This window comes from Dermacentor variabilis, chromosome 7, assembly GCF_050947875.1.
Source record: "Dermacentor variabilis isolate Ectoservices chromosome 7, ASM5094787v1, whole genome shotgun sequence".
NCBI lineage: Eukaryota > Metazoa > Arthropoda > Arachnida > Ixodida > Ixodidae > Dermacentor > Dermacentor variabilis.
Window position 1 is genome coordinate 137,751,423 of NC_134574.1, and position 18,739 is coordinate 137,770,161.

At 46.4% G+C, this 18,739-nt stretch overlaps 1 protein-coding gene across 1 annotated transcript in view; it reads right to left on the bottom strand.

The window, feature by feature from the left end:
- eag (potassium voltage-gated channel protein ether a go-go) overlaps window positions 1-18,060 on the bottom strand; it is a 157,581-nt gene extending 139,521 nt beyond the window's left edge. The window contains exon 1 of the mRNA XM_075700683.1: window positions 17,982-18,060. Within this exon, the coding sequence (XP_075556798.1) occupies window positions 17,982-18,060 (79 nt within the window). The remainder of the gene's footprint in view (window positions 1-17,981) is intronic.
- Window positions 18,061-18,739: the final 679 nt, after the last annotated feature.

Sequence of the window (18,739 nt, forward strand, 5' to 3'; positions counted from 1 at the left end):
GACTCACGCACAACTGAATCTTATCGGCTAGTCACTGTGGGAGACCGACGGCACTTCCTTTTCGCTGTCTACCGACCACAGAAAGCATTTTTTTTCCAGTTCCATGTAATGCATTATAAATGCCACATGCAGAGCAAACTGGAAAATGACGACCCCAAACCAAGGCATAAAAAACAACATCCGTTCGATGGTACTGTGGCTAGCTTCCTTGCATCGAGCTTTTTATTTTAGTAAGAATCGGTTTCGTTCTTGATTTTCAGTAGAATCAGCTACGATTGTAGCGCGCATGAAAATACGAAAACACTTTTTATTCAAAACAGGTGCGCGTTAGAATCGAGCAAATGCGTACATAAATAATAGACAACCAATTACGCTCACTTATTCCCTAATGTCGAGGGATATTGCGTGTTTAAACGAGTTGTTCTTCTTTTCTTTTTTTCTCGTACAGATCTATCATTGTGTAACTGGTTTCAGGATGAAACATGTAGGTCTTAGGCGATTATGGGCGATACTGATATCACCACTCCGCCAAATGTAAGATTTTAGCTTGAAACAAGATGCTTTTATTTTTCAATAAGCCTAGCATTTACGTTAGAAGAGCAGATTCGCTAAGCTGTTAGAGGACTCACACTTGGCTCGACTCTTAAAGGTGAACAGCAGGGCCACTGCGTTTTAACGCGACAGCGCTAAGAGGAAACTTTCGCTCGGGCCCAACTCCGACGCGACATATTCAAATGCATGTAAAACGAAAACACGCTTTTCTGAGATAACCCCTGGACCAAGTTTAATGAAATTTGTTGCATTTGAGAGAGAAAGTTAAAATTCTAGTGACTGTTAGAAGCAGAATCTTCATATCGAGCCTAAATTTTGTTGAGAGAATTTTCGAAAATTCGAAAGCTCGAAAGAGATATAAGCACGAAGTTTACAAATTGATAGCTCTGCATGAAGAACAGATAGCACGGTTCTGTAAAGGGCACACATTAGATCACTGAAAGCGGACCAATTCGATATGTCAGTTTATATCTTACGTGCATTTGTTACGTTGTGTGCAAGGGTTCTGCAAAAGCTGTACTTCAATATTACTAATTTTTTTTTTTAGATTCATGTGTAACATATCAGTTTTGTCCTCTTTGGATTTACTATTACTTGCAATTAACAAAATTGTTATATAGTTTGTTATTACTGTGTTACAGAGATGTAAACTTGATAATTTCGCTTTCTGAAAATTATCGTTTTTTACCAATTTCTAACAAAAAATTGCGGACATAACAAATTCGATACCAACAGTCACTAGATGTTAAGCTTTTAAATTCAACAAACCTCGTCGAATTTGGTGCATTGTTTGTGGAGAAAAACAAGTTATCCTTTGACATGTATTTAGATAGGAGCACCCGAGCTAAAGCTTCCCGTTAAGGGCCCCGTGTCACCGAAAATCCGGTGTCGTCCTCGTAGCGGGCGTTGGCGTCCGGTGAGCGAAAATTGTTTTAGGTATATGTACATGCCACGCCTTGGTATATGACGTGCGGTATACGCGGGTTATATTACCACACAATTCTATCACTACAATTGCTCATACCTTGTCTTACGTACATGACAAAGTTATTCCCCGGAATTTTGAGAATGACAACCCACAAACAAACGTCGCGAAACAAAACACCGACAGCGCATGCCTTTTATGTCAAATCTTCTCAGAAATAAATATTAGAAGTGCGGAACAATAACAGAAACCTGAAAATTATGCATTTCTTTTTGACAGGGTCGTGCACTACCTCCGGGATGGGCCCGCGCAAGAGGCCGCGTTTCTACCAGAAAGCTCGCCTCCGAGCATAGCGTTCGAGGCCAACGTTTCCCGGTAAACATCACGGTAACACAAGCCTGCCGTGGCCGGGAAACGTGAGAAGCAAGTCCGGTATCTTCAAATGCTATCGCGTTCCCCTCTTAAAGGCCAAGTTTAAGCGTCCTCCATTTTTTTTTTGTAGGTGGAACCTGTTTGCAATTCTTAGGTAATCACCGGCTACGGTGCAGAGTTCCGCCGTCTGCTGCTGTCACTAGCGCTGAGCGCACGAGCTCCCGCCGGGGCAGCTGCGTCCACAACGCACCACACCGTGGCGTGCGCTCCGGCAGCGTCCAAGCTGGCAGTGTCCGGCGCGGCGCGAATGGCCGTATGACCGAGACGATAGCTGCAATGAGGTTCTGCCTGAGACAGGAAACTATTGCGTCCATATATGTACCAGATCACAGTATGGCGTGGTGCGGTGTGATGTGGTGGGGCGTGTCGTTGCGAACATGCGCTACACCCGTTTCAAGATTGCGGTCGTATCATCTCCAATCAATCTGCTCTGGCGGTAGCCATTTCATGCTTACATCTACTCTCGACTACGGGAGAGCCAGCAGCTTTTAATCTTATAAAGTTAAATCACACCATTCAACAGCGGTGGGAAGAGACGGAAATTTTCTTCGTTGCGGACGTATTTCAATGTGGAACTCCAGGATGGGTCAGAAATACAGTTTTATTTGAAAACGAACGTGCTTGCTTCTCTTTCCGGGAACAAATTTCGGGATGCGCGTTCGCGATTCGTTAGCACCTTTAAAAGAAATCAGAGAAACTGTGTGTCAGGTCGCGGTAATAGTGATTAAAAATTCTTGTCTTGCGACTTATGGTACATTAAGTTAAGAAAATTGGTTAAAGGACATATGGCGACAAAGAAAAATCTTGGTAGCGCTGCTGCCTCTCAGATTTGAACTACTGCTAACTGAAAAAGCTACGACAAGATTGTTGTGTTCCCTTGAGCTATTATGATGGTCTAAGGAAATAATGTTGAAGCAAGGCACCCGGTTCACTCGGTTGTCATTGTTTTTGTTTCTGTGTTTCATATTCTTGCTCTTCCCGTTGTGTACACTGTATATATTGAACATCAGTCTGTGTAATGTGACAATAAGTGTATGTGTAACTGTGCGTTTCTGCGGGTCTATGTGTGGTTATTTGTTAGTGAATGTGAACTCGGACGCTTCATTCAAAACGTGCCGTCTGTACAATGCATCTGTTATCGTCCTGGTGGAATCGTGCCGTGATTGTGACTCAGTGTTCGTATGGTCTTTTGTTGAAATAAACTTTTTCTAAACACACTGTTTATTTATGCACCGTACACTAAGTGTAAAACCTAAGTATGTTCATGGTGCCACGTAAATCGGAAAGACCATTTTTGTCTCTTGAGGGGGGGAGGGGGCGGAGGTCAAATCGGAGTTGTTACGTGTCAAAACCACGGTCTGATTATGAGGCACACCATGGCGGACACAGGGTTAATTCTGCGCTCCTAGTGCTCTTTGGATAAGAATAGCGATTTTGGTCCATGTTCATGGCACGATTTCTATTGTAGCGTAAAGACCCGCAGTGCGAAAAGAAAACACAAGAACGAAGGGGGTTATCGTACTTGCGCTTCCTTCGCTAATCCTTCGCACTTGAACATTTTTATGAAGAAACAAGCATCCTTAACAAATACTAGGTATTGCACTGAATAATCACACGATGCTACTATAACGTTATTCTATTATTTGTAATTACTAGTGCTTGTATATTACGTGTTATACATTTATTTGTTTGTGCGTGAATTATTTTAACACTGTGTAATTCCTCATCTGTTTATATGCTCATCGAAGCCTATATCACGGCCGTTTGTGTGTGTTTGTGACTTTGTTTACGAATTAATTGTGGTGCAGCTTGCACTTGACTTCTATATTGCTATGTTCATGGGCGTGTTGGACTGTGCTGGGATTTCTGACAGTATAAAGTGAGTTCTTTTCATTTTCCTACATATATTTTAGAGCGCAGCTCTTTGGCGTCCGTTCCTGGGTTTCGCGTCGTCGTCGGCGTTGTCGTCGGCGTTGTCGTCGGCCTCGTAACCAGCTCCGCCCCCCTTTCATCCCCCCAGCGCTAGCAGCGACCGACTGATACCGCTGGATGCCGCTGACGCCGCTAGAGAGTCAAGATAACGTGACTGCATAGAACACCGTCGCCGCCATGCAGAAAGAGGAGGAAAGGGTCGCTGCTATCTCTTCCCTCCTCCCTTTATCGTGTTGTCCGCTTGCTGCGCGCGCTTCTGCCCCCATCGTTTGCCGCTGGGTGTACACGCCGCCCCCCTCCGCTTCCGCGTACTGCTGGTTGCTCTCGACGGCGGCGCGAACTGCAGGGTCTTCTCGGCGGCGGCGATGAGCTTCTGCTTCAGCCTCGCTTACTGCTGGTTGCTCTCGACGGCGGCGATGAGCCTCCGCTTCGGCGGCGCGAACGGCAGGGTCTTCTCGGCGGCGGCGCTTAGCCTCTGCTTCCCCCACGGCTGTGACAACCTCGCGAGCCACTTGTATAGATCTCGTCTTTGAGAATCAAGCATTGGTGTACCAAGTCGAACATATATCAGTCTATTTCTCCGACCACAAAGCTTCCTTCATGACTGTCAAGAACTGTTAGTGGAGTCTTTGTTAAAGGAATACGTGTGAAAAAATAAAAAATTCTGTGATAGCGCATACATGTGTTGCTCGATTTCTTTGCCTCAATCTATCCAAAAGGTGAAACAGCTTATTTGCTGCGCTCAAATTTCGCATTAGGAAGTAACGTAATCGTCGGTAATTTTTTTTTATGTTGTCGTTTCCGCTATGAGAAAAGGAGTAGCCGCCACCACTAAAAAGTGAATACGTCTATTTCTTTTATTTTCAGCTCAATAAAAAAAAGATCCCCTCGCTCTTTTCTTTCCGCACTTCTGACCGCAAACATCCCGCTAGCGTCCTTGAACGTGCACCTATGTGCACGGATACACACGAGCCTTGTCGCATACCGCCTCCATCAGAACGCGACCCCCGCGGAAGTGATCGAACCTGCGACCTCGCGCTCAGCAGCGCAACGCCATAGCCGGAGCCACAGCCAACCATAGCCATAGCCAAGGATCTTTCGCTTAGGATGGAATGAGCGTGAGTGTACAACAAAGTGCAAGTCGGAAAGCAGATGGGGCCGGTTCTAATCGGTTTTACCGCCTTCGCGACACGGCCAAAGTCAATAAGGAAGCCCCGGCGTGAAGTCGGACAGTCCGGGCCAGATCGCGCGGGCTCGCGAGGGCGTGTAATGACACCGGATTAGCGCGCTCTTTCGCTGCGCCCGCAGTTCTTGAACTAATCGCAGCGGCGTTGAAGGGCTTTGCCAAGGCTTTGCCGCGGAAGAAGCGGTAACACGAAATGTGAGTGCTCAGCTGCGTTGTGTACGCTTACGTCACTTAGTGAACGAAGTACGCGTAAACTGCGGTTAGATTGTTTCGGGCAGGAACGAAAAAAAAGGAAACTTGTGGTAAAAAAAAGAATAGCAGGAGCGCGCGGTGAAGGCAAGAACGAAGGCGAGCGGCACAACACAAGAGCAGGTTATCAAGCAGAGATTAGTTTCATTAAATTATGGGGTTTTACGAGACAAAACCACTTTCTGATTATGAGGCACGCCGTAGTGGAGGACTGCGGAAATTCTGACCACCTGGGGTTCTTTAACGTGCACCTCAATCTAAGTAAACGGGTGTTTCCGCGTTTCGCCTCCGTCGAAAGGCAGCCGCCGTGGCCGGGATTCGATCCCGCGACCTCGTGCTCAGCAGCCCAACACCATAGCCACCGAGCAACCACGGCGGGTTGAGAGAGAGAGATTCATTTCGGAAAAGGGCAATACGCATTAGCTTAAAAGTGAAGTAACGAAAACTTATTGATTAAACATTTGCACGAAAAATCAAAACAAATATTTAATCCGTTTTGATGTTTCGTGCAAATGTTGTCTGCCTCCGGGAATTATCGAGTTCAAGAAGTAGAATTGGGCGACATGCCATAGGTGATTTTTTTTTAAAATTGTCTTAACGATAAAATAAAACGCCCCCTTGTTACGTTTCGCCTACGACGCGCGGTATAGCCGGCGCGGATGCAACGGACGCTGGGGCTTCGTTCAAAGCGGCAGACATTTTGGCCCGTTCGGCGCCGCCGCTACGCCTCCCCGCCAAGCGCGTCCAGGCATGTTCCAATGCCACGTGTCTTCGTGTGCGTGTGTGTGTGTATGTGCATGTTCATGTTGGTGCCCACGCTTGTCGAAGCGCGGCAGCCGGGGAGAGGAGCTCCCCCAACTGTGAAGCGAGGGGTCTGACCGGCGCCGGCACGACGGCGTATGCGCCACCTTCTCATCCCAACGTGCCCGAGCGGCGCCGGCACGACGGCTGCGCCACCTTCTCATCCCAACGTTCCCGAGCGGCACAGTCACGTGCTCGTCTATAGAGGGGTTCCTTCTTGCCCTCAACTGCGAGAGTATAAAAGCAGCTGCCCCCGGACGCCAAGAGAGGCTCCGATTTCTTCTGTTGAGTAACGTGCTCTCCCGTCTCTCTACTTCGGTCGACCTGACCGCCAACTCTTTGCGATGTTAGAATAAACAAGTTGTTTTGGTGTTACCAGTCGACTCATGCTTTGCCGGGACCTTCGGATGCTTCCAGTTGTGCCCCAGACCGCCAGGCCAACGCTACCCTTGGGGCTTGCGACCCAGGTGCAACAACGGGCGTCAGCGCCGAGTTCCCAACACCCTATACACCACACCGCGCGTGCGTCCGCAAGACAACGAAGAGAACGTATGGCAAACGAACGCAGTTGGTATCGGCTATCACAGGCAAAATGGAAAGGGTTTGATAAATCGAACGAAATAAATATGGCACGCGAGTATACTACCCTCAGTTGAGGCCACCGTAGCTTAGTAGCAATCGTGTTGCGCCGCTGAGTTCAAGGTCGCGAGTTCGATGTCGGCCGCGGCGGCCGTCTTTCGATGAAGGCGAAGCCAGCACAACACGCTCGTGACTCGTGTCCTTGCAATTGGGCGAACTGGCAGCGCGTGCGAACAATTCCCGGATGAAGAACGAATAAGCACAGCCGTTGTACTGTTATTTTTTGTGACGTCCCCTTATTTAAAGACGCCGTGCATATTGAACCACGGAGAGCTGTCGTTGTACGAGAACGCACGGAGAAATACAGATGGATTACCGGATAGGTCCTTCACAAAGGTACGATAGCGCACCAACATCGAGCCGACAGAGTCACCAGCCCACAAGAAAGCACTGTTTGTAAGGAGGAAATAACCGCGAATTCTCAAGGAGGAAATAACCGCGAATTCTCAAGGCACAGACCTTCAGTGAACCGTGTGTTGTCTTTCCTGATGGACGCGATCTATCTATCTATCTATCTATCTATCTATCTATCTATCTATCTATCTATCTATCTATCTATCTATCTATCTATCTGTCTGTCTGTCTGTCTGTCTGTCTGTCTGTCTGTCTGTCTGTCTGTCTGTCTGTCTGTCTGTCTGTCTGTCTGTCTGTCTGTCTGTGCGTGCGTGTGTGTGTGTGTCTGTCTGTCTGTCTGTCTGTCTGTCTGTCTGTGCGTGTGTGTCTGTCTGTCTGTGTGTCTGTCTGTCTGTGTGTGTGTCTGTCTGTGTGTCTGTCTGACTGTCTGTGTGTGTGTCTGTCTGTGTGTCTGTCTGACTGTCTGTCTGTGTGTCTGTCTGACTGTCTGTGTGTGTGTGTGTGTGTGTGTGTGTGTGTGTGTGTGTGTGTGTGTGTGTGTGTGTGTGTGTGTGTGTGTGTGTGTGTGTGTGTGGGTGTGTGTGTGTGTGTGTGTGTGCGAGAGAGAGAGACTATCTATCCTTATAAGTAGATACTTTTCCATCTGTCTATCCATTCATCCGTCTCTCCGCTATTACTTCGATACCTTACATCCACGCTCTTTGTCTATATAGATACACGTCTCGACAAAAAACTGCTTAACACCGGCGCCATAATTGGAAGTGCTACAAGAGGGCCGTGCGGCTTCCTCTTTTAGCCTGCGAACGACGGAGTTCCATAGCTCGGTCGGCATCCGAAGTGAACCGGTAGCCGGAAATTACACACACGGCCCGAGCCGACAGACCGCAGAATGCCAATTCCGCGAAGAACTGCCCCCCCCCCCTTTCCGCGCATTTGAATAATCGACCTCGTAACGGCGGCGGCTCGCGTTGGTCCATCGCTGCTCAGCACGCAATCTGGCGTTAGCTGCGCGGTTTCCGCTCGGGATGTTGTGGTCGAGCGACAGTCTCGCTCGATTACGAATCACCGCAAAAAGGAAAAAAAATATAGCAATACAGTGATGCACATGCGCACACACACGCACAAAATTCAATCGCTGGACGGAGTAACGATATTTTGAACAGCGCAAGCAAGCCACTCGAGGAATGGCGCAACGATGGAGATGGACCGGCATGCTTCCGTGTTTACCACTCGTCGCTGGCTCGTTGTGTGCTGCTTGTATTTAATGGACTGGAGTATACATGTTAGAGGTACCCGAATACCCGCAGTTGTAAAGCCGAGGGCCTATGGCGTTGCGCTGCTGAACACGAGGTCGCGGGTTCGATCCCGTTCAAATATATATATATATATATATATATATCCGCGAAGTCTTTACACCCTACGGCGTGCCTCATGAACGGATCTCGCTTGTGGCACGCATATCCTCGTAATTTTATTTATTTTCTTTAGAGGCGCTCCGAAACACACCGTTTCTCGAACGTCGATGAACGTCTCGGGATGAGTGGGACGCCTTCCAAAGAATATGTTTCCGAAGAAAGACTAAAATTGGGCACCTTTATCTCAACGAAGTTATAAACAGCTGCAGGGCGGACTTTCCGTATTGACTCCTCATCGTAACGTTTACCCTTAGCTTGAGTGGCACCGATAGCGTTGCTCTGCCTGCCGCTGTAAAATAATTTACACCCTTAAAAGATAATAAGGGTGCAAATCTGTCTATAACTCGCATCGTTACACCCCAGAAAACTGGGTGTAGGGGAGCGCGTTATATCGCGCATCCTTACACCGTTTTTTGGGTGCCTCGCAAACTTTCGCCTTTTTTTTTTTTTTGGTGTAACGGTGCGAGTTATGGACAGATTTGCACCCTTATTTTCTTTTAAGGGCGTAAATTATTTTACAGTGTCCTTTTTTTTCTTTTCTGCGGCGCACGTGACCCCGAGGTGCACGTAATTCACGAAGGGAAGTGACGGATAGCGACGCAGGAGTGAAAGGGGGGGGGGGGAGGGGACGCGTTTCAGTGACACTTCAAGAGGAAGCTTTAGCTCGAGTGCTCCTATCTAAATACATGTAAAAATGTAAATTCGTTTTTCTCGGCAACCACTGCACCAAATTTGACGAGGTTTGTTGCATTTAAAAGAAAAACTTAAGATCTAGTGACTGTTGGTTTCGAATTTTTGAATTACGTCGTCAATCTTTTATTAAAAATCGGCAAAATCGAAAATTGTCGGAAAACGAAACTATCAAGTTTACAACTCTGTAACTCAACAACAAAAAAGGATAATACAATTGTGTGAACTGCATGTAATAGTACATCTAAAGCGGACAAAATTGGTATGTTACACGTGAATACAAAAAACTTACTATTATAGAAATACAGCTTTTGCAGAACCCTTGTAGCCAAGGTAACAAATACATGTAAAATGTAAAATGACATATCGAATTCGTCCGCTTTGAATGATCTTATAGATTCCGTTTACAGAACCGCGATATCTGTTCTTGATATAGAACTATAAATTTGTAAACATCGTGCTTCTATTTTTCCAAACGGTCGAATATTTAAATATTCTTGTAACAAAACTCGAGTTATAAATCGAAATTCTGCTTCCAACAGTCACTAGAATTTAACTTTCTCTCTGAAATGCAACAAGACTCATCAAAATCGGTCCAGGGGTTATCTCAGAAAAACGTTTTTGCGTTTTACATGTATTTGAATAGGCCGCGTCGGAGTTGGGCCCGAGCTAAAGCTTCCTCTTAAAGGAACATCGATTTGAACTTTATATATGAAAAAATTCAGCTGTAACTAAAAAAAAAACCTGCTCTTGCTGTGGTTGGAGGCTTGGGTAATCTAGGATAGGAGCAAGAAGGAACGGTAGGTGGCGCCAACTTCGTGAAGTTCCCGCACCAGCCTGCGGTGACGTCACGGGTTCCGGAGGTGTCAGGTCGGGCATAGTTAATCTCTCATCGCGAAAGACGAACAACGTTGTATTCTAAAAAAAATACGAAATACGAAAGAAACAAAGACTGAATTTGGCATGTATCAAGAATCTTCATTGAGCCAGCCATACCGACCAAATACGAAAAAAGAAATGCTTTGAAATCCTTTACGTCACGCTGACTTGCCGGTGCTGAGATTTGGGCGGGAAATTTAAAGAGAATATGAAACTTTCAGCTTCATTTTCTCTTCTAATAATCAACCTGCAGTAGCGAATTTGACGAAAATATAGATTTTGGATAATATTTTGTCCGTCTAACCTGATTTAGCTTTTGTCTTTCGTTCCCATTCAATAAACGGACCTTCAAATCCGCTATGACGTCATCGCTAACTTCACATATGGTGGGGAAGAAGGCGGGGCCTCACCGAAGCCACAGGAGAGAGCGAGCGATGAATAATCATTGGCTCGCACGTTCATGACAGCGCTCCCTACAGATCGAGTGCACTAAGAAAGCGCACTCGATCTTCTTAGGATGTTAAAAAGAAACTGTTTCAGCGCCACATTAAGGAGATGTTGGCCCTAAGTGGTGCCTACTTCGTTTTACACGAGAAACAAGTGTATGAATTGCCACAGGTCAACACGAATATTAAAACAAACGCATCATGAGGCGACACTAACGCGACAAATGTTCAGAGCACGCAATATGTTGTCGCTGGTGTCTTATTGGCAGGCTGGATGCTTATAAATAAACACGAATATTACAAGATAAACATGGATGATGATAGTGACGATGATAATGATTCTCTTCACAAATGGCAGAGGCACATTAAGCGCGGTAAGCCAACAGTCAGCTGGTAATACGAGAGCAAATAAGAGTGAATATACGAAATAATTTGATCATGCATGAAATGAGATAACGCGTAGTACAGTAATCAGCCTGGCGAAAGAAGAAGAGCTAGAAAAAAAACTAAAATAAGGGAAGTCAAAAGCGAGGGAGGGCTTCAAAGAGAATCTCACATATCTTGCATTCAACTTGTTGAAGTTGTAGCTTTGGTATATAATGTTTACAATTTTATGAAGTGATATATCGTAAGGATGGGTAGAGAGTTACTAAAATGTGACAACATTACCAAGATACTCTTTCTTTGTGTCGCCAGATTTATTTCTTGTTTATCACAGAAAATAATTACAGACGGCTCCGCAAACGTTTCTATGATTGCAACCCACAGAACCGATACTGCAAATGAGAGTGCAATAGCAAGTACAGCAACTCAACCAAAAATTACGGAGCGAAAACACACACACACACACACACACACACACACACACACACACACACACACACACACACACACACACACACACACACACACACACACACACACACACACACACACACACACACACACACACACACACACACACACACACACACACACACACACACACACACACACACACACTATTATTTGAGTGGGAAGAGAAGCCGGTTGTATTTACACTCCTCTTATTCGTCGCTATTGGCGTGCTTTGAAAAGCGACGTAGTCAGCTTGCATTCACGGTGAATTAACCAGACAGTGCCAGAACTGTCAGCTACGAATACTCTTCATTGGGCGAATGCAAAAGAAATAGACAGAACCGATCTCGCGATGACTGTAGATGGTAATGTGTTTAGAACTGAATCAATACAGCGACACAACGTATTACCACCGTCAAAACGTGTCATACATGAGGCTTGTACTGCAGCTGGACTCCTCTCTCGCGCTTCCCTAACACGGCGCCATCTTGCGCCGCCGCCGCGAACCTCGGCCTCCGAAATCCGTGACGCGCCAGTGCCTGGCGAACGCCGAGAAACGCGTCATGCGGCAACCGGGCTCCTCTCTCTCGCGCTTCTTTCTGGACACGCTGCGCTACCTAGTCGCACCGCCGAGAAGTTCGCGCATGGCCTCTGAGACCAGAAGCGTGGCGAGCTGCGAATGCCGAGAATCGTTCCCTCGGTTGGCGCGCGCCCGGTGACCCGTACTCGGTGACGAAATTCGGCGAGAGGTTAATCGAACATCGGCACATATACCCAGTGCATTCGTGGCGCAGCCGGCTGAAAGCGTCGGGTTTCTGCCCTTGAGCAACTCATGCGATGTGGTCTCGATTCCGCCCATCGTCGGATAAAATTAAGCGATCTGTTTTCGACATAGTTGAGTGGCACGTTCGCAGTGGCACACACCTAGTCACCCAATTGGCCTCAGAGACGTTCGGTGAAGAGCAGGGCACACTTATATACTCGCCCGTACCCAGCGACTCAAGTTGGCACCAAGGAGGTTCATTGAACCGCAGTATCTACCGAGCCCCCATCTACAGTGACGCACGGCGGCGTGAAAGGGGTTCGTTGATGAGCGTACCACGTACTCAGTGACCCAAGTTGATGCGATGATTGATATCGAACCACGTTTGCTTCAGCACCCAGACCACCGTGTTACAAACGGCTCGTTCCCTCCCCGTGGTCGTGGCTCGACTCGTAGTGCTATAGAGCACTGTTAGTGAAATTAAGAGGTGGCTCTGTGTTGGTGCGCGAATGCCTGTGTCGTCAAGGACGTGTGGACAGTCCGTCGTGCAAGTCCCGTGGCTCCTGTGAGACACTTGAACGCCTTATATTGGAGTGTCCCGCATTCGTCACACAACGTGCACAGCTAAATAAAGGAATATGAACTGATCGGACTCAAGTGTGCGACCCTTGTCGATTGCCTCTTTCCGGGAGGAAGTGCTGCTCAACGCAACCAGGACCATAGAGGCTTGCTAAGTTTCATTCAGAAAACTGACTTGGCCTTCGGTTTACAGACATTTTTTTTCCGTGTTCCTACTTTCTTTTGTCCATGTCTCTGTCATTTGTTTATTTCCTATTTTCTTTACTATTTCTTTGTTTCCTATCTTCTTCTTTCCTTCTCTTTTCATTCCCTCCTTCCGAAAGAGTAGGCAGGCGTCGGGCTTGTTTTGTGTGCTTGTATGATGTTTCCGTATATAATAATAATAATAATAATAATCATAATAATAATAATAATAATAATAATAATAATAATAATAATCCTTTCAGCCAACAGCCCGATGCGCTAACCATTCGACCACGGAATACCCAGTGACACAGGTAGGCGGGAACACGGTTAGAGACAAACATACATGCATGACAGATAGCCCCCAGGAAAGCACGCGAAGTACCCTAAGTATGATAACGCATTACAAGAGCTGAAAGCGTCAAGCACATTCGTCCGTCGTCGAAATGTGAGAGGCCGAATTCACAAAGCGTTTTTGTTTGTAAGTGCTCTTTGCCACTCAACCAACCGCGCCTTTTCTAATAGAATGTCCAGCATCATGGAGTGGCTGGATATCTCTCTTACGAACAGTTCCCAGCGTATGAGATTTTCTGTGAATAAGGGCCCATGACCTCACGGACCGAGTACGTCCGCGACGTATCGCAGTGCATTCTATAATGAACGCTCGATACTTCGAGAGTGTAGCAGCATTCTCGTCGGGCGCGAGCAATCTGATTAGATTAGATACCTTGCTACAGAATGCGCGACAACGTTCTATGATCTATAGGACGTAAAAGGCGCGTACTGTGCAGAGTGCTAAATCGATAACCGTGACAATCGGGTTGAAAACAAATGAGATTGCTTTCTGCCGTGTTTCATCTGTCTGAATGTGCAAATCAAGAGCCGGCCCGGAAGTTAATCAGCTTAGCTATTCTGAAAGTGGCGGCATCGTACGAAAGCACGGCGTAAACATAATTCCATTCGCCCGTACTTACAGTGCCTGCCCTCCGTTTGCTGTTCTGTATACTGTGTTCTACGAAAACAAGGCGTATTCGCACAGGGGGAAAAATAGAAGAAACAACAAGCATTTCGCTGCGTGATACCTCATTGACAGCATGAAAGAAACAGCATAGATTCGTAAGGAGTGCTTATCAGAGAGAGAAAGAAAGAGATAAAGTTTAACTATAAATGGGGAGTGTAGCCAATAGACATAGCCTCATTTGGGATGCGGTGTGCAAAATCGTACAGGCCAAACATAGCGCCTCAAAAGCGAATTGCTTCTTAAAATATCATTACTTAAAGCATGTCGCATGCACCATCAAACACTTCTGATTGGAACTTCGCTTCAAGTTTGGATATTATTGGCAAAGTATTTTAGTAAAAGGAGTTTGCAAAGTAGACGGCTGGGTGTTTGCCCTCAGCGTTCGTATATCGTCACGTAACCGGTTCACTTCTATCATTGTTTTTTTTTTTTCGCACACTGTCTGATATCAGGCATATTTTCGAAGTGTATGTGTACGTATACATCCCGAGTATGGCTAGACGTGAAATAGTTGACTTTCTCGTATACGTCGTTGAGAGTTTTCGCACGTAGTCCACGTTCTGTAAACGTGGGAAAGCTCACTGAATAATTGAACTTTCCTAATCCTTTCCGCTGCTCTGCGCTTTCAATTGTTCTGGAGATGCAAGAAATGTGGCGAAAGTAAACTTAAAGAGGACTGTGTTGATTGACGTCTGCGTGGGATAGACTTGGCACGCTATTCTATACGTAATCAATGACGAGGCAAGTGAACAATAGAAAGTGAAATAAGACACAAATCGGTTGCGGAATTTCACTGAGTCTTGCATTGAGTCACGGTAATCCTACTAGCTCCTTGGTAGCGCTCGATTCCGAGTCGGAAAGCTCGTAAATCATGCACGGTCCTACAGGATGTTATTAACCTCATCGGGAGACATATTTTGGTTGTAGTCGGCCGTCACCTTGACTTCACATACAATATCTCTTTTCAGCGTGTGGATATAACGCTCTGCCTAAGGCGATTACGTAATTGAATGAAATCAGTTTTGAGCACCAATTAAAAAAACGGTTCGGCAGTCAGGTGAGTTTCATGTCAGATTCAAAAGCCACGCCTACTCGAACTATGCCCCAGCTTGAACATCATGTGCCCGTGAACAAGCCGCCCCTACGTATCTATGATTACATAATTTTACAGCACTTCAGATTCATTTCCTTCTTATTCGCGGTTTGTTGCCCTTGCCGTGTCGCATAAAAATGCAAGTTCCTGATTTCTCTGTGATGAGGGCAAGGTAATTTGAAAAACCTGATGTTTACTTAGTTTCGGTTTGTCACGTTGGGGCTTCGATGTGCGCAATACAGAATGCATGAATATATAGAATCCATTTGTATTGTAGTCGCTGAGTGGAATTACTATGTTGAGGGCTTTGTTCATTCGACAATTTTTTTTTCATTGTACTTGTCTGTCAGATTTTATGATGTACTGTGGCTTGGGTCAAACATGGCCTGCAGGATAGATAGATAGATTGATAGATAGATAGATAGATAGATAGATAGATAGATAGATAGATAGATCTTTATACAACTATATATATATATATATATATATATATATATATATATATATATATATATATATATATATACATAGAGTTTCTCACTATAACACCTAGAGGGTAATCTGGCGCCACCGTCTATGGGAGTTTCTTAAGGGGGTACCGTGCCGTCATGGGAATGATGGTATATGTGTCTGCGAGGCTCGTGTTGGCTGGTGTTGTAAGAGGCTTCGTCTAAAACGTGGATATGGCTACGCAAATAACGCGTTCTCAAAGTAAAATCTTCATAAAATGTTTCCATTCACGCATATTACATCTTTACTCACCCGCGATGCATGACCAAGCGAAGAAAAGCAAGAACAGACGACCAACTGTTTCAAAGCGGAGCGCGAACCTTGTCGTCTGTCCTCCAACTTTAGCGGCCCGCTGATACTTTTTACGTAACATGTAGTTGTACGCACAATAACAAGTTCTCATAGTTAAACAAAACATGTTTTCGCGTAATAATAAAACTAAAACAGCTTTTTACGTGTTGTTCTAGTACAAAATGAATCATTGTGACAGACGGAACGGTACTTGCCAAGCGCGCCTTCAAGGTGTCCCGTCTCTACGAGAACGATGCCAATCCGAATCCACAATATACCGGCATTCCCATGCATACCACAGCGCAGCAGCGCCAGATTTCCCTCTAGGTAATGTAGTGAGAAACTCTATGTATATATATATATATATATATATATATATATATATATATATATATATATATATATATATATATATATATATATATAGAGAGAGAGAGAGAGAGAGAGAGAGATAGATAGATAGATAGATAGATAGATAGATAGATAGATAGATAGATAGATAGATAGATAGATAGATAGATAGATAGATAGATAGATAGATAGATAACCATACGAAGTGGGAAGCATTGATTCGAAGTAGTGCTTCATTTCTGAAACCGAACGTTGCCCAGTGCCCCGTTACAATTTTCTTCTCAGTATGACCTCTGACTGTAAAGGATGTGCTCCTCTTTCGGATGCAGTACTGACGCCTATATCGCTCGACGAGGTTTTTGTCATAGCGCTTTTATACCACTACAGTAGCGCAAGTGTAGCTGTGTTCGCGGCGCCAGCGGCTCTACACGCGTCGATCGACGCGTGCCGTGAATTGAGACGAAGCGTGTCACCGCCGGCGTTCGGTGGAGCGGCGTGTCGCTCAGCGCATCGAAAACGAAAGCAACAAATCTCCGGCGGTTTGCGTTAATCAATGAAGAACGTTACAAGGGCGTGGGTGTCCTAAAACATAACAAAAGAAAACCGATGCGTTCGACGAATTGAGACCGGGTCACCTTGTCCACTTAAGGAACACCGGAGATTGGATTTTGCACACGCCAGACACCTCCCAATTATTTTTCAGAGCGTCTACAGAAAATATATAAACGCTTCGGTACGACGTCTACAAAATGTCTATGGAGAGACGGCTTGTGAACTTCTTGCCTAACATTTCTGTTTTTTTCCTTTTACTTGCTATCACACCTGCGCACTTTTTAAAAGCTAAAAATTTAGAAGTGTGTCGAACAAAGACCAATACAGCTAAGCTTGTTAACGCCATATCTACAGAGTCTGCCGCACATTCGATATGGCCAAATTGACAAGCTTAAAAGGAAGTAAAGTAGCCTTAAGTCTAAATCTCATTTACAGACTGTCTAAATTCCTATTTATGAGGGTCACCACGAAAAGAAGCAACTAAATTGCGTTACAACTCGTTATTGAACTGGCTTCTCGGAGATAAATTGAAGAATGAGTAGCGGCGAGCCACCTTCATAAACGCGACCACATTCTAGAACGCATCAATGAATTGCATTCTAACGCGTAAATTTGCAATAATCGTCGTTAGAATGTCGATGCCGTGGCCAATTTCGTATCGACTCCCTCTGCACATACAATTGGTACTAGTATCCCTGCACGTAACCGGCGCAAAAGAGTTACGTGAAGACTACAAATTGGTCACGAACGGCCATGAGAATGTAGAGACTTGGCCTTCAAGTTAACTCTCCTTAAGCTCCGCAGTTGACCTTTAAGGGCGCGCGCAACAGAGGGAAATATTTGATGAAGGAGGAGCGCTGGAAAAAGGCCAAGGTTGAAATAAGAACGACGAATACTAAAAGGTTATGACCTATAGTGATTAAGCATTTACTTTCACCGGCTGTGAGTTGTTTGCAACTGAAACTAAAGCAAAAATCAACGACCAGTCTGGTTGGCCATTCGTAAGTACACTCGTGAACAATACGAAAGGAGACACAAGCCCAACTTTGCAATCTCTTCCGATCTGAAATGTTCAACGAGGTTAAATATTTAGTAGGAATGGCACTCGATTCACATTTGTTCGCCAGGATCGAACCAAAGTGTCACAAGTAGGTAACCGTTGCTCGGAAACGGAAGCTGCTCTGTCCTTTCGTATAGCTCACGGGTGCATCGCGTTATTCAGTGCTCTTTTGTCGACGACCGCGTTGTGCATAAATCAACATGAAGTAGCGTTGGCATGCGACGAGTTGGTATACACTCACGTAGTGAGTTGTAACGCCGGACGATGTTCTCGAGGAAGGTGTTTTGCGGGGCCACAAGGCCCCTTCGGCCCCCCGGCATGCCGCCGGGCCGACGAGACGCAGCCCCTCCTAGGGCCGCCGTTCAGCCAAAGGACAATCACAACCCGAAAGAGCAGACGCCGCGGCAGCAGCGAGCAGACGACGGCGACGACGCAGACGTGACGATCCTCGAGCAGACGGTTCCGACGAGGACTACCAGACGACGACGGTTCATCACCGCAGGCGGCACCAAAACCGCACGTCCCGGTAGCACACCGCCGCCGCGGTGGTGCTTTTCGTCGCATTCATCGACGACGACGCAGAGTATGAAACCATGTCTACTCCTGTGGGCTGTCAACGCCGCCGATGCCGCCCATGATACACACACCGGGCGAAAGAGAACAACCTGCGGGTGTCGTCGCGCCGAACTCGTCGTCTGCCTTGCCGGCTAGCAGCAGACGGAGAATGTGCACCAACGGCGCGGCCATGTCGCCTTCTGCAACCCATGTCGCCGCCGTCGCCGCAGTCGTAGACTGCGCCGGGCTGCGTAGCGCTCCTCCGGCATCGACGTGCGGCTGCTCCGCGGTACTGCTACGGCGACGAGCTCGACTCGCGCCGGCAGACATGGAACTGAGAGAACCGCGCGCGCGCAGCCCGCCGATGCCAGCACGGACGACGCGCTCGAACCCCCGGTGCCTCCCGCACGCACACCCACACTCTCCCTCGCACTTTCCCTCGTA